This window comes from Sminthopsis crassicaudata, chromosome 4 (assembly GCF_048593235.1).
Source record: "Sminthopsis crassicaudata isolate SCR6 chromosome 4, ASM4859323v1, whole genome shotgun sequence".
In the NCBI taxonomy this organism is placed as follows: domain Eukaryota; kingdom Metazoa; phylum Chordata; class Mammalia; order Dasyuromorphia; family Dasyuridae; genus Sminthopsis; species Sminthopsis crassicaudata.
In genome coordinates, this window is record NC_133620.1 from 416,606,882 (window position 1) to 416,621,117 (window position 14,236).

The window sequence follows — 14,236 nt, forward strand, 5'->3', positions numbered from 1 at the left end:
CAATGGCTGCGGGCATAGGCTAGAAGTTTGGCCATGAGTATTGTGCTCAGGGTCTTAGACTGTTCCCACCTTGCTGAGGGAAGATGGTCAGGGTTATGGTGGCAACCTAACACGTCTGGATCCCATCTCTCCCCCAGGTGCCTTTCTTTAGCCCAGCCATGCTTGGTTGTCAGTTGGTGAGAATGGCCAGTCCCTTCTCTACAAGCAAAGGAGGTAAATGTTGGGCTGAAGTCAGTCAGTCCCGAGTTCAAATTTGGCCTCCACTATGTGATTCTAGGCTAGTATAATACATTACTATAATGTATAATTATAATGTAATTATGAATTACATTATGATACATTAGCCTATAGCTCATGTATAGTTTCCTAGATCCAGCTTTATCACAAGTATTATATTCAATTCTGGGAACCTCTGTGAAACATTAAAAAGGAATTTTCAGAGAAGGTTAACCTAGATGGTAAAGGGTCTTGAGTCTGGACCACTGTCAGTAAAAAAAGTAGCCTGCAGCAGAGGTGAAGGATGGTTATTCTGTTTCCTTCTATTTAAAGAGCTATAACAAACACACAGAGGACAGACTTATTTTGTCTCAGAAGTCAGAACTCAGAGCATTGGCTAATGTTGTAAAGAGGCAAACTGAAGGTAGAACTCTCCAAAGTATAATAGGCTACTTTAAGAAGTAGAGATTTTCTTTTTTCTTGAGATCTGTGGTTATTGTAATGGATTCTTCCCATGATGGGTTAGAATAGATGGTTTTTGAGGTTTCTTCCAAGTATTTATTAAATTCTATGATTGTGTCTCATTTGAGCCATTCATTTGCCATACCCAGAGCTCATATGCATGTTCAGTTCCAGTTTCATGACCCACTACTCACTGCTCATGGCAGCCAAATATCACCCCAAACCTGTGTTTACATTAAAAAGAAGCCTGTCACTGATTCTGTAACCAACAATCATCACAGAGTGCAAGTCTTTTTCCTTGAGCTTTGTATTTTACAGTTAAAAAGTTTCTGGTTTCATAACAGGAAACAGTATACAATTAGTACTGACCAGTTCCCCATCCCTCCCCCAACTCACAGTTCACAATACATTGAGAAATGACTATCACAGGAATTATATCATCTTAAACATATACAGAATACAATTTTCTTAAGTTATCTCTAAAGAATAACTAAGCACACCACGTGCCTGGCAACAAAGTGATTGGATGATTTGCTCAGACCTATGAGAAGAAACATCTATCTAGCTGAATTTGCATTTACCTATAAGTTACTACACATCACATTTAATGACTGAACTACACAAGAGCATGGAGGCTGAGGTTCATAATAAATACTACTGTCAAAACACAACAAATTTGTACATAAATGATAAGATTTAATGAGTTCCACTGAATGACTATGGTTGTGTCTTAAGTTCCTTCTTTTTCCGTAGTCAGTCTTTTGTCAGCATAAATGAGAAATATGGTATCCATTTAAAATCCAATGGCAACTATATGTGGCTGATAAAACATTTCCAAAGCAATACATAACCCATGTATTGTGGCCAGCCTAATGCCACATAATTAGGGTGCCAGTTTAAATGAGACAGGTCAATTCAGATGGGTGTCACTCGACAAGGGTATGTGCTCTTGTACTTACAGGTGAGTGGTACTTAGATGGTTGTTTGTTCTCTCTAAATCTTTCTCTGTGGCAGAGAATCTTTAACTCAAGGCAGAAAAATTCATCCTATGCTTGCATAAAGAGACAAGCAAATTATAGTGAGAGAAATGTTAACAATCATTTACTTAGCTTTCTTCTAACAGCTGTCATTTCTTCCCCTCCAAAAATGAGAGCTAGATTTTAAGTCAATGATTCACATTCCAGCTGTCCCTCTTGTATTTTATCCTATAATTGCAGTGAAAGCAATTTTTAACCCAATTTCTTAAGCGAAGGAAAAGTTACAAAACCATTCTGCCTATCTCTATTACTTTCCTGCTTTGTCTGCACCCTCCTGCAAGCCAAGTTATTTTGGGAAGTGGTCAAGGTGACACCAAATGATCTTAACCTCAGAAGGAATGATGTGGCCTCTAATGAAAGTAAGTTTTGTTAGATGGATTTATCTTCACTTTTTATTCATGAGATGGATCCAAATGTTTATCCATATTTTTGTCTTTTGAAGGTGCATGTCTTTCTATATACATATGACACTGAATAAGGGAAAGAAGAAACAGTGGCTATTAGGGGCAGGAGCTATCAACACTCGGGGTTTCAGAGTCATCTTCTGGCATAGGAAACAGTTTTAGCATTTCTGCCTCCAGCGGATGCAAATTTCCTGTTATAATTAATGAATGCAAGGGCCCTCCCAGGTCCACAGTACACATTTGTTGTAAGGTGCCTGCAGCAATTTTCTGCTCTTCAGATCCCACCCTGGCAAGGCCCACGCAGATGGTCTCCTCGGTGATAGCTATAAAATAAAGACAAGTATTTCAAACTGAGTCAGAATCAGAATCTCCTCAATAACCTGTCTTTAGTAACTACATCAAAGGTATTTTGTGCCCACCTCCCATTTATGCGTTTCTAATGTTCCCTGAACACATTTTAGCTTATCCCTCAATAATACTACACAAGTGTCCCTTCCTGCTCATCTGCCTCAACGCAACTGTGGCTTTCATTGACAAGCATGGAAAGGCCCATCTCCTGCAAAATGCCATTCTTTATCCCTTCTATTTATCAGCACTTCTACCCTCTTTCTTTTGGAAGAATATAAATAACTTGAGGGCAAGGACTGATTAAGTACCTATAAATTCTTGTTGAACTGACTGAATTAAGAAATCACAATAACTAAACATTATCACTCCTATTTTATTGGTAGGGAAACTAAAGATTGGAAGGGACACATTACTTATCCATGGTAAGGCAGCTAGTTAGCATGTGAGTTGGCATTAAAATGAGATTTCTTTATCTTAAGGACCAATGCTAGTCCTATTAAGTCAAATAACTTCTTTGTCACTAGAAAGGAGAAATCAAGTGTCAAAATTGCCTAGTAGAGCAAGAACCCAGATGACTAGAAGGATAGAAACAAAATAGGAAGGCAGGATAGGTTTAGTAGGAAAATAAATTCTGTTTTGAATATGTTGAGTTTAAAAATTTATTGAAAATCACAGTGGAAATTCCTAGTAGGGAGTTAGAGACATGCTACTAGAGCTCAGGAGATAGTGAAAAGTTGCTAGCTATGTATGTCTGGGAGTCATCTGTACAGAAATTGAAGTGAGATACATGTGGGAGACTCAGGAAATAATCAACAAAAGATGATGGAGAAGAGGATAGAACTTGTGTGTGTGTGTGTGGGCTAATCTTGGCTACATTGGTTTTGTTTGTACAAGAACTTTTAAATTAATATAATTAAAATTATCCATTTTGCATTTCTAGTTGTTCTTTGGTCATAAATTCTTTCCTTCTCCACAGATCTGAGAAGTAAATTTTCCCTTATTTGAATTTGCTTACAGGTTCACCCTTTATGTCTAAATCATAAACCCATTTTGACCTTATCTTGGTATATATAACATAATGATATCTTAGATCAGGGGTTCTCAAATTATGGCCCGCGGGCCAGATGTGGCCCACTGAGGACGTTTATGCAGCCCGCCAGGTTATGGCAAATGGGCTGAGGAGCAGAAACAGAGTGTGAGTTTTTGTTTTTACTATAGTCTGGCCCTCCAACAGTCTGAGGGACAGTGAACTGGCCCCTATTTAAAAAGTTTGAGGACCACTATCTTAGATACTAAGTATATAGGTGTTGGTCAATGCCTATTTTCTAGTTTCCCTAGGAATTTTTGGCAAATAGTGAGTTCTGAGCTGGAGTCTTTGGATTTATCAAACACTATATAACTATAGTCAGTGAGTATCATGTCTTGTGAATCTAACCTATTCTATTGATCTACCACTATTTTTAGCCAGTATCAGATGGGTGTTGATGACTGCTGCTTTATAATATAATTTTACGTCTAGTCCAGCTAGGTCACCTTCCTTTGCTTTTTTTTTTTTTTTTTAATTCCTTTGAAATTCTTGACCTTTTGTTCAAGATCAATTTTGTTGTTATTTTTTTCTAGCCCTATAAAGTAATAATATTCCTGGCAGTTTGATTGGCGTGGCACTGAAAAAGTAAATTAATCTAGATAGAATTTTCATTTTTGTTATATTAACTTGTTCTACCCATAAGCACTTGGTATTCTTCCTACCTTTGAGCACTTGATAGTCTTCCAATTGTTTAAATCTAACTTTATTTGTATGGAAAGTATTTTGTAATTATATTCATATAGTTCCTGGCTTTGTCTTGGCCAAAATTTATATTATCTACAATTATTTTAAATGGGGTTTCTCTTTCTGTCTCTTGCTGTTGGACTTTGGTGGTAACATAAAAATGAAGATGATTTATGTGGGTTTATTTTATATCCTGCAACTTTGCTAAAGTTAATTTTTTCTAGTAATTTAGTTGATTTTCTAGTATTCTCTAAGTATACCACCATATCACCTGCAAAGAGTAATAGTTTTGTTTCCTCATTACCTGCTCTAATTCCTTCAATTTCATTTTTTTTTCTCTTATTGCTAAAACTAACATTTCTAATATAATATTGAATAGTAATGGTGATAGGAGGCAACCTTTTTTCACCTCTGATCATACTGCATGTTTCTAGTTTATCCCCATTATATACCATGCTTGTTGCAGTCTAAATTTACTTCTTTCATGCTTCAAGGGCTTCCCCTTAGACTGAATATTCCAGGGCATTTCTCTCACCCAATCTATACAAAATGTATAGATTTCATTATAATTGTTTTCAGAGTCTGTCTTTCTAGACTGAATGGTATTTGTGTAAATGACATACTTCAACAAATGACTATACTTTCTGAAAGTAATAGTGGCTCAGGCTGACTTGAAAAATCAGATACTTCAAACATATGAGACTAGTTAATTTCAGTTCAGAATTAACTACTAAAAGTAATTAATTCAGCATGACTCACTGGTCTTTAAGTTGAAAAAAAGATCTTAAATTTTATTAATTAAGGTATGAAAATCATCTTCTGATTACTCTATCTTAAGTCCTAACCCAAACTAGGGATAGTTACAGTGTGAATTAAGCTATTTACTAAATTTGAAGACTGACTTTGCATGGAGTGAACACATTATGTAAACTATGAATACTGGAAACCCCAGCACAATGTTTGCATCATGAGGAACTAGTAATAGGAATATACTTAGCATCACCAGTTACTGAAAAGTTTCTAAATTAATCCCTTTTTGTAAGGGTGTGTCAGGAAATGGTGGTCAAAGTCAGTCAGCCATCTTACAACAGAGGTCACTGGGGGAAGCTCAATACCAAGTTACTCCTGACACCAGGTGCTAATAACAAGAAAATAAAGCAAACATAATTTATAAGAACTATTATCTCACACTGTTCATCTTCCAATATACTGTTTTTGGTGGAATTAATCTGTAAGATTTGCATTATTCAGATATATATCAATAGCACCCTAAGTACATATATAGTTTATGTATTTTAAAAATAAATTAAAAAGAAATTAAGTGACTGGAGAAATTACTTCCGTTTTCTGTAAATGAGGGGGATAAATAAGACAATCTACAATATTATTTTCCAACTATAACATTCTAAGATTCTATGAATACTATGAACAACCTCAAGAGCCAAAGACTCAGGAGGAACTGAAGTAACTCTCATAAGACTGAGATTAATGGGGTCAGTGACTGGGAACTCCTTCAAGTTGAAGCAGAGGCTGGCTGACAATCTGTCAGGGATATTGTAGAAGGGATTCAAGCTGCATACTAGCTCAAAACCTGTGAAGTCCCTTGTCAACTTTGAAGAGATCTAACAAGCACCTGGTTCCTCTCCTCGAGCTCTCTGGTTTTGAACAATCTCCAGAAGCTGCTGGGCTGCTTGGTTCACAGTCATGAATCGTGGAGGCTCATAGATCTTTCTTCCCCTACAAATACAAACCAGATTTCACTGTTCTTAACGGTTAAACCACACAATACTTCATTAATGCAATTACTCTCCCACATCTCCACAAGCACTACCCGGCCCACAGGCTATCTAGTGACACAATGAACTGGTGAGAAGTTTTCAGTGTTCTTTCTTATGCCTTTCACAGTTTTATCACTACATCTCAAATTAAGCAGAAAATTCAAAACTATTTTCAAAAAGTAGATGTAAAGAGCAAAATCATTCAAAATAAGTGGTTGGATCTGCCAGGCTCAGCTTTGCTAAAGATACTGAGGAACTTAACTAGGACAGCATTGATTTTTGTGATTATTTTTAAAGTCAAAATATTTTCCTCTTTCTATTATTTTCTTCATTGGGTTAACTTAGGAGTAAACTCCTAGATAAAAACAAAGGAGGTCATCTTATTTCAATGAGTAAATTAGTAGGGAAAACCTATGACCCATGATTAGAAATGTTTTTCCTAAATATTTATTTTTTAACTAATGAATAATCAAGTCCATTTTTTTCTTAATCAATTTCAATGCTTCTATCCTTTTACATAAATAATGCAGAATAGAAATATGAAGATTCAAAAGACACATTCACATTTTCAAAGCAATAACTCACCTTATTAGATTTTCCAACGATCGTTCCCTTATTTGGAGGTCTGTTGAAAGGGGGGACATGTTTAATTATGTACTTTATTCAAACATTATTAAATTTCAGTTAATAGTCACTTGACTTTTAGGGTCCTATAGAGTCCAATTTTGCATAATAATATGGTTAAATAATAAAGAATCCTCATAGAAGAGCATTACACACTTGCAAATCTGCTACTTCTAAAGGGAAGTTGCATGTTTTGCAGGCAACATGCAAATGAAGAGTTGTTCAAAAGTCACCAAATGTAACAGCACAACAATTTTAAACTAAAGATGAAAAGAAATTGTGACTGGGACCGACTTTTGAAATAGAAAATTCCTTTCCTCTGCATTCTGAAGTGAACTAAACTTACCATGTTGATCTGCCCTTTATTGAACAGTGAATCTAAATTACTGTATTCACATGGCTGGGAATTCAACAGACCTAAATATAACCTTTTCTTAAAGGTTCTAATACATGTCTGCCATACACATAGCCTAAAAAAGTTAAGAACTGTGCAAAGGTTTCTCCAGTCTCCAGAATTTCAGCATCAATGAATTCAAAATGAGACATAAAAAAGCCTAAGACACTTAGCTGTGTGTAATGAATGGAAGGATAACTAATAGCAGAATTCAAGCTATCACTTATATCATAAACTTATCATGAAGGCAGCCTTTCATGATTCTAACTTGCCTTCTTACAAAAGTTGTGATCAGATACAATACGAAAATCTAAAATACAGTTAACATATAAACATTTAAGCCTTATTCACTGATTTGTCAGCTAAACTATTTGGTCAATAGGTAGAAAAGGCAGACTCACTTTTTACCCTCAAAAGAACCCAACATGAAGCAGCAGCTGCTTCTTATATGCACTTCAGTGAAAATTTGCTTTCACTAAAATAAATGAAATAAAAGTTAAATACGAGAGATTTTTCTGTGTCTACTAAATCAGAAATCAAAATCTTTCCATAAAAAAATAAGTTAGCATAAACAGAAACACAGAGAATTCATTTTAAGTAACAATTTTTAAGAACCTTAGAAAATACAGGATGAAGTTCCAAGTTCTACTTGTATGGTACACTGAATATACACTTATAATTCAAAGATTTTCAAAACAATCAAGCAACAAAGGGTTTGAAATGGCCATTATAAAGTATTTTAACACAGTAATAGAGTTATTCTTTACACATTCTACATGAAACTGGAATCATATTGCACTTGTACACAGGAATCACATAGTGCTTTTACCATATTTTTAAATGTAATAATATGCTACTTGGCTTTAACCTACTCCCAGCTTTATTTAATATTGTTTCCAATTATATATTTTATACTTCAACCACTTGACAATTAGGGGTAGTCTTTAGTAACTATGAAAACATACTTCTTTCCCTTTTCAAGTTTTCTCATTATATTTTTGTATATGCTGAATCCAGAGAGACAGATCTATTTCATTTTTCATCTCTGTACTCTCAGTGGCTTGTAATCACTCAACAAGCACTTATTAAGAGCTAGACCAGTGGTCCTCAAACTTTTTAAATAGGGGGCCGGACTATAGTAAAAACAAAAACTCACACTGTCTCCGCCCCTCAGCCCATTTGCCATAACCTGCTGGGCCGCATAAACGTCCTCAGTGCTGCATCTGGCCTGCAGGCCGTAGTTTGAGAACCCCTGAGCTGGACAATTATCAGGCACTGGAGAAATACACCACAAAAATAAAAAGTCCCTACCCTCTGTAAGTTACATTTGATGAGAAAGGACTACATTTATTATCTAAATAAACATGCATTAAGTAAGTTCAAGGAAAAAAATTAAGAAAGGCAAGGAATAAGAGGGATCAGGAAGGGTTTTGGGTAGGAGTCACTTTTCGAAGGAGACAAAGAAATCTAAGAGGAAGTGCATTCTAGGCATGGGTGACAGGTGAAGCTATCTCAAGAAGTTTATGAGACTAAGCCTAAGTCATGTGATCCCTATTCCCAGAACTGGAAGATTAGATCTTGGGCCCCAGTTGCAGAAAGTCACATGATCTCTAGGCCTAGAGGTCCCTAAAGGTCAGACTCTAAGACAGGTACAGGAAGTGACATGACCCAAAGGAAACAACCTTGGTGACTATTGGTCAAGGATGGTTACTTCCTTTTAGTCTATCCAACAAAAGGGCTTGGGTCTTTTGCTATTTAACCCTTTTCCTGTTTCTGGTTTGTTAGGTCCCTGAGCACATATTGGGAGCTGAGATGTCTCCCAGGTGTGCTTGGGCCTCTCTCTGCAGAGACTAAATAAATGCTTTTTCTTTGTACCTGAAGATGTCTCTGATTAATTAATTTGGGAAAGGGGATCTAGCACCCATCCCACACAGTGGGACAAAGATGTTAAGTAGGATATAGGGTGAACATTTTGAGGAAGAGAAGCAAGTATAGCTGGGTCAGAGTGTGGGAAGAGAAGATGTTCTGAATATAGTAAGGAACTATTATGGTTTTTTAGGTTAAAAAAATGATACTATTCTGTAAGCTTAGGTAAATAGAGATAAATGACAAAAAATTCAAGTTGGTATGTTCAACAAAATATAAAACTGATGTAAATTAAAGAGTGTCCTCTCCAGGAAGCTGAAGGGCAAAATCAGTTTAGGATCTTTGCCATGGACAGCCCCAGAATGATAAAAGAGATAACAATAGAAGGTCAGAAGGTATCCAATATACCACTGGAGAAGAGCAGAAGACAATTGCAAAGTAGTTCCAGTATTAATGAGGCAGATGGGCCAACCCAAAAGGAAGCTCAGTTGTGCATGAATATGTTGAGAGGAAAATCTAATGTTGTAAACATCAGTATTGTAAAGGAATCTGGAACATAAGATTTATGAACTAAGGCAAGTTGGACATAGTCAAACAGGAGATGAAAAGATATCATCATATTTTCCACTATGAAAAAAACAAAAAAAGCTATTCTAACAAAATGGTTGTCTCAAGAGGCCTTACAAATAGCTGAGGAAAGAAGGGAAACAAAAGGTAAAGGAGAAAGGGAAAGCTACAGCCAACTGAATGTAGATTTCCAGAATAGCAAGGAGAGGTTTTCTCAAATGAGCAGTGAAAAGAAATAGAAGAAAAAAACAAAATGGAAAAGAGAGATCTCTTCAAAGAAAATCAGAGATATCAAGGCAAAGTTTCATGCAAAAATGGGCATGATAAAAATTATAAAAGAAATTAAATGGAAGGGATTTAAGAGAACTGGAAGAGATTAAGAAGTGGCAAGAATACAAAAAATAACTATACAAGGAACATCTTAACTTGTGGTTACTGAACTAGAGCCAGATATCTGGAGGATGAAGTCAAGTGGGCTTTAAGAAGCACTGCTACCAATAAGGCTAGTGGAGGTAGAGGAATTCCAACTGAGTTATTTAAAACCCTAAAAGATGATGCTGTTAAGGTGCTATACTCAATACACCAGCAAATTTGGCATAAAACTCAAGTGGTCACTGGATTGGAAATAACAAGTTTATGTCCCAATCTTGAAGATTAATGCCAAAGAATGTGCACCAAACAACTGTGCTCATTTCACATGTCAGCAAAGTTGGGCTTAAAAATCCTGCAAGCTAGGCTTCAACAATAAGTGAACCAAGAATTACTAGAAAAACAGGCTTTTTGCTTAATTATGGAGAAAGCAAAGGAGTTCCAGAAAAGTGTCTTCAACTTCACTGACTACCCAAAAGCCTACACAAAAGTGTATGATAAGAAAATATAGCATGGCTTCAGAAAGATGGGAAGATCAGATCATCTTACTTGTGTCTAGAGGGACCTGTATTTGATCCAAGAAGCAATAGTTAAAACTGAGCATGGATCTGACTGGTGTGAAATTGGAAAAGGAGTATGACAAGACTGTATATTGTCACTCTTATTAACTTACCTAGATTAGATAAAGTACATCACGCTAAACGCCAGGCTGGATGAATCAAAAGCCAGAATTAAAGTTGTTGGGAGAAATCTCAGATCTGTAGACCATACAAATCTGAAAGTGAAGTGGAATTTCAAAAAAGCCTCTTGAGAGTTAAAGAGGGGAGTATAAAAGCTGACTTTAAGATTAACATCAAAAAACCTAAGATTTTGGCAACTAGTCCCATCACTTTCTGGCAAACAGAAATAGAAACAAAAGAAATGGGAGCAATATCAGCTTTTAGATTCTAACCTTCAAAGATCACTGTAGTTAGCAACTATAGTTATTAAATTAAAGGATGCTTGCTTCTTGGACAAAAGCTATAGCAAATCTGGACAGCTTACTAAAAAGCAGAGATATTAACTTATGACAAAGGTCTATAAAGACAAAGCCATAATTTTTACAGTAGCAATGATGGGAGAGTTGATGTATAAGGAAAGCTATGGGCCACAGAATCAATGCTCTTGAATTATGGTACCGGAGTAGACTTTTGAGAGTCCTTTGGACAGAAAGGAATTCAAATCAATCAATATTTAATGAAATTAATTCAGGCTATTCATTGGAATGACAAATACTGAAACTTAAAATATTTTGGTCACATAATGAGCAGACTGATTTCGAGAGATAAGTGGAGGACAGAAAGATCTTGTATGCTATGGTCCATGGGGTCATTAAGAGTTGGACACAAGAGAATAATGATGAGGATTCCTCTCCACTAAACTTGTTTCCTTTTTAAAAATCACATGAGTTAGCACTAAACCCTCAATTTAAGCAATACCTTTTTATTTTTGTTCCTTATATAGGAACATGCACGTGTGCGCACGCACAGAGCCCCCTACCCCATCAAAGGAGTGTCCTTCTTTATGTTATGTGCTCATTTTCCTCCTTCCATTGCAATTATCTGGGACTACAGCTATACCCCATACCCAATTATCACATAATTTCTCATTGCTGTTCCTTCATATGTGTTTCTGAATAAAGGTAGAGAAAAATCACAAAACTGTTTTGACTAGGCCCACCACAACTTCAGCTGGGCCTCACTGTTGTTAAATAATTCTATCATGTCTCCCTTATTAATTATGTCACTGAACAGTATCTATTCCAACTTTTCATCCTTTCTCAAAACTCCCATGGTTCCCCTTTCATCCTGCTCTGCTCCAAGTTCATATTTTACAGAAAAAAAATTGAGGCCATTTGACCTGAGCTTTTTCTGCTCCCTTCTTTTTTTTACTTCATATCATTTCAGATGCCTTCTATCCCAAAGAAATCATAAAAGAATATAAAAGGACCCACATGTGTAAAAATATTTGTAGCAAGGAATTAGAAACTGAGAAGATGTCCATCAATTGGGGAATGGCTAAATAAGTTATGGTATATGATGGTAATGGAATATTATTGTTCTATAATAAACAATGAGCAGGCTGATTTTGGAAAAGCCTAGAAAGATTTACATGAATTGATGTTTAGTGAAGTGAGCAGAACCAGGAGAACATTGTATGTCATAATAAAAAGATTGTGCTCTTCTTAGGAACACAGTAATTCAAGACAATTCTAACAGATTTGGAATGGAAAATGCTATCCACATAAAATGAGACAACTACAGAGACTGAATGCAGATTGAAGCACACTATTTTCACCTTTTTTTCTGTTTTTCTTTTTCTTTCTCATGGTTTTTCCCTTTTGTTCTGAAAAAAATTTGGAATTCAGAATTTTACAAAAATGAATGGTGAAGACTACCTTTACATGTAATTGGAAAAATAAAATATTACTGAGGAAGAAAAAGTGGACTTACATATATTTCCAAAGCTAATTACCCATATCCCATTCCATCTTGCTTCCTCTAGACCGCTCTGTTATTCCAACTTTTTCACTTATATTTTTAAATATACCCATCTTGTCTTAATCTCTGATCTACAATCTTTAACTTCTTTTTGGATATCTCAAACTATGTGTGTCCACTAAACATCTTAAATTTAACAAATCCAAAACCAAAGCTATCTTTCCCCCTAAACCTTTACCCTCCCAACTTCTCAATTATTAGGTAACACCATTCACAAATTTTCAAACTAGATGTAATCTGCATCGTCTTACTCTCCCTCACTCCTCATATCCAATCTATTATCCAAATTTGTTGATTTCACTTTTTAAACAAAACAAACAAACAAAAGGTTAATATGCTATACTTTCATCCACATTCAGTCTCCACAGTTCTCTCTCTGGATGCATATAGCATTTTCCACCCCATGACTTCTAAACTGTCTTGAAACACTACACTGCTGAAAAGAGGCGAAGTCTGCCAATAGCTGATCATTCACATAATCTTGCTATAACTATGTACAATGTTCTCTAGGTTCTGCTCACTTCACTCAGCATCAGTTCATCTAAGTCTTCAAGCTACCATCTTTTATCTGTCTTCCTACCTCAAATCTTTGCAATTTGGCTTTTGACCAACATTATAAACCTGCTTTCATAAAGATCACCTAAGACTGTTCAATTGCTAATTATTCTCTAATTCCTAGAAACTCTTCTCCATGTACTATGATGCTGTCTTCTGATTCTCATTCTTCCTATTTGTCCATTCCTCTGATGAACTGGTTGATCACTAATTCCTATCCCTTAAATATAGGCAAAAAAAGCCTGACTTTTAAAAAAGATAAAAGTTCTTACCCAATAAGCACAGCGTGTGCAAGCCATTTTGTCTGTTTGTCTTCACTCTGTCAAAGAAGCTTTCTGGTTTCCAAGTCCTTGTCCAAAAAACAATGGAAGCCACCTCTCCAAAATTATATAACTACAAAAGAAACAGAGATAGAATGATATGCAATATACCCGTTCATTAATGAGACAAACAGATTCTTTAAAAGTAGAATTTACATTATGGGACTCCAAGTAGGCATTGTTGGAAATTTACTTTTGATAAAAGAAACAGACACAAACATCACCTCTTATCTATATTCTCTGTCATAGCTGTCATAGAAGTTTTTCTGAGGTCCAGAGAAGTTTCACTTTTGCCTTTATATTCCCCTCTCTTAACAAATGTCTGACAGAGCAGAAGCTTAATAAACTTTTACTGATTGAGTTTAGATTTTTCATGGATAACAACTAAAGAAACTGCTTCCAGTTAGGAAATCTCTGGTACATTTGAGTCTGGGGGTAGGAAGGATTAATTCCTTCTTTTTTCAATTTTTTAATCTGTCTGTGTGTGTGTGTGTGTGTGTGTGTGCGCGCGCGCGCGCACACATGATGTGTGCAGTATTGGCGGGGAGAAGTGAGGTATAACAAATTGCATGGGACTTATAAATCAAAAGACTGAGAAGACAAATACACTGATTACAGTGACACAGTGACAAGGACACTGATAGGAGCCTTAAAATATACTGTCACTATAATAAGGGCAATTCCAGAACTGTTAGATTACATCCTTGCTTCTTCTTTGTCTATATTTGCAAGGAGGTCTCATGGTTGAAATTAATGTTTTGATTTGTTTCCTGTTGATCCACGTTTTCTACAAGTCTTTTGGAAAGTTATAAATCCACTGTATTATCAGAAATGTTGTGTAGGAATGAAATTGGACACATGCATAACATGAAAACTTAAAAAGGATTATAGATTGCTGGTTTTTATTTTGGACAGTTTATTTTTCCTGTTATTTTGTTAATGAGGAGGCAAAAGTATAAACTGCAGCTTTATCTGTAATATTCTT

General features: G+C 35.7%; 1 protein-coding gene across 3 annotated transcripts in view; it reads right to left on the minus strand.

The window, feature by feature from the left end:
* Positions 1-969: 969 nt before the first annotated feature.
* Positions 970-14,236, minus strand: part of DPH5 (diphthamide biosynthesis 5) — a 39,977-nt gene continuing 26,710 nt past the window's right edge. For all 3 annotated transcript variants that reach the window (XM_074262815.1, XM_074262814.1, XM_074262816.1), the window contains exons 5-8: positions 13,204-13,324; positions 6,602-6,641; positions 5,872-5,975; positions 970-2,442 (exon numbers count right to left, since the gene is read on the minus strand). In XM_074262815.1, the coding sequence (XP_074118916.1) occupies positions 2,216-2,442; positions 5,872-5,975; positions 6,602-6,641; positions 13,204-13,324 (492 nt within the window). In that variant the 3' untranslated portion in view covers positions 970-2,215. The remainder of the gene's footprint in view (positions 2,443-5,871; positions 5,976-6,601; positions 6,642-13,203; positions 13,325-14,236) is intronic.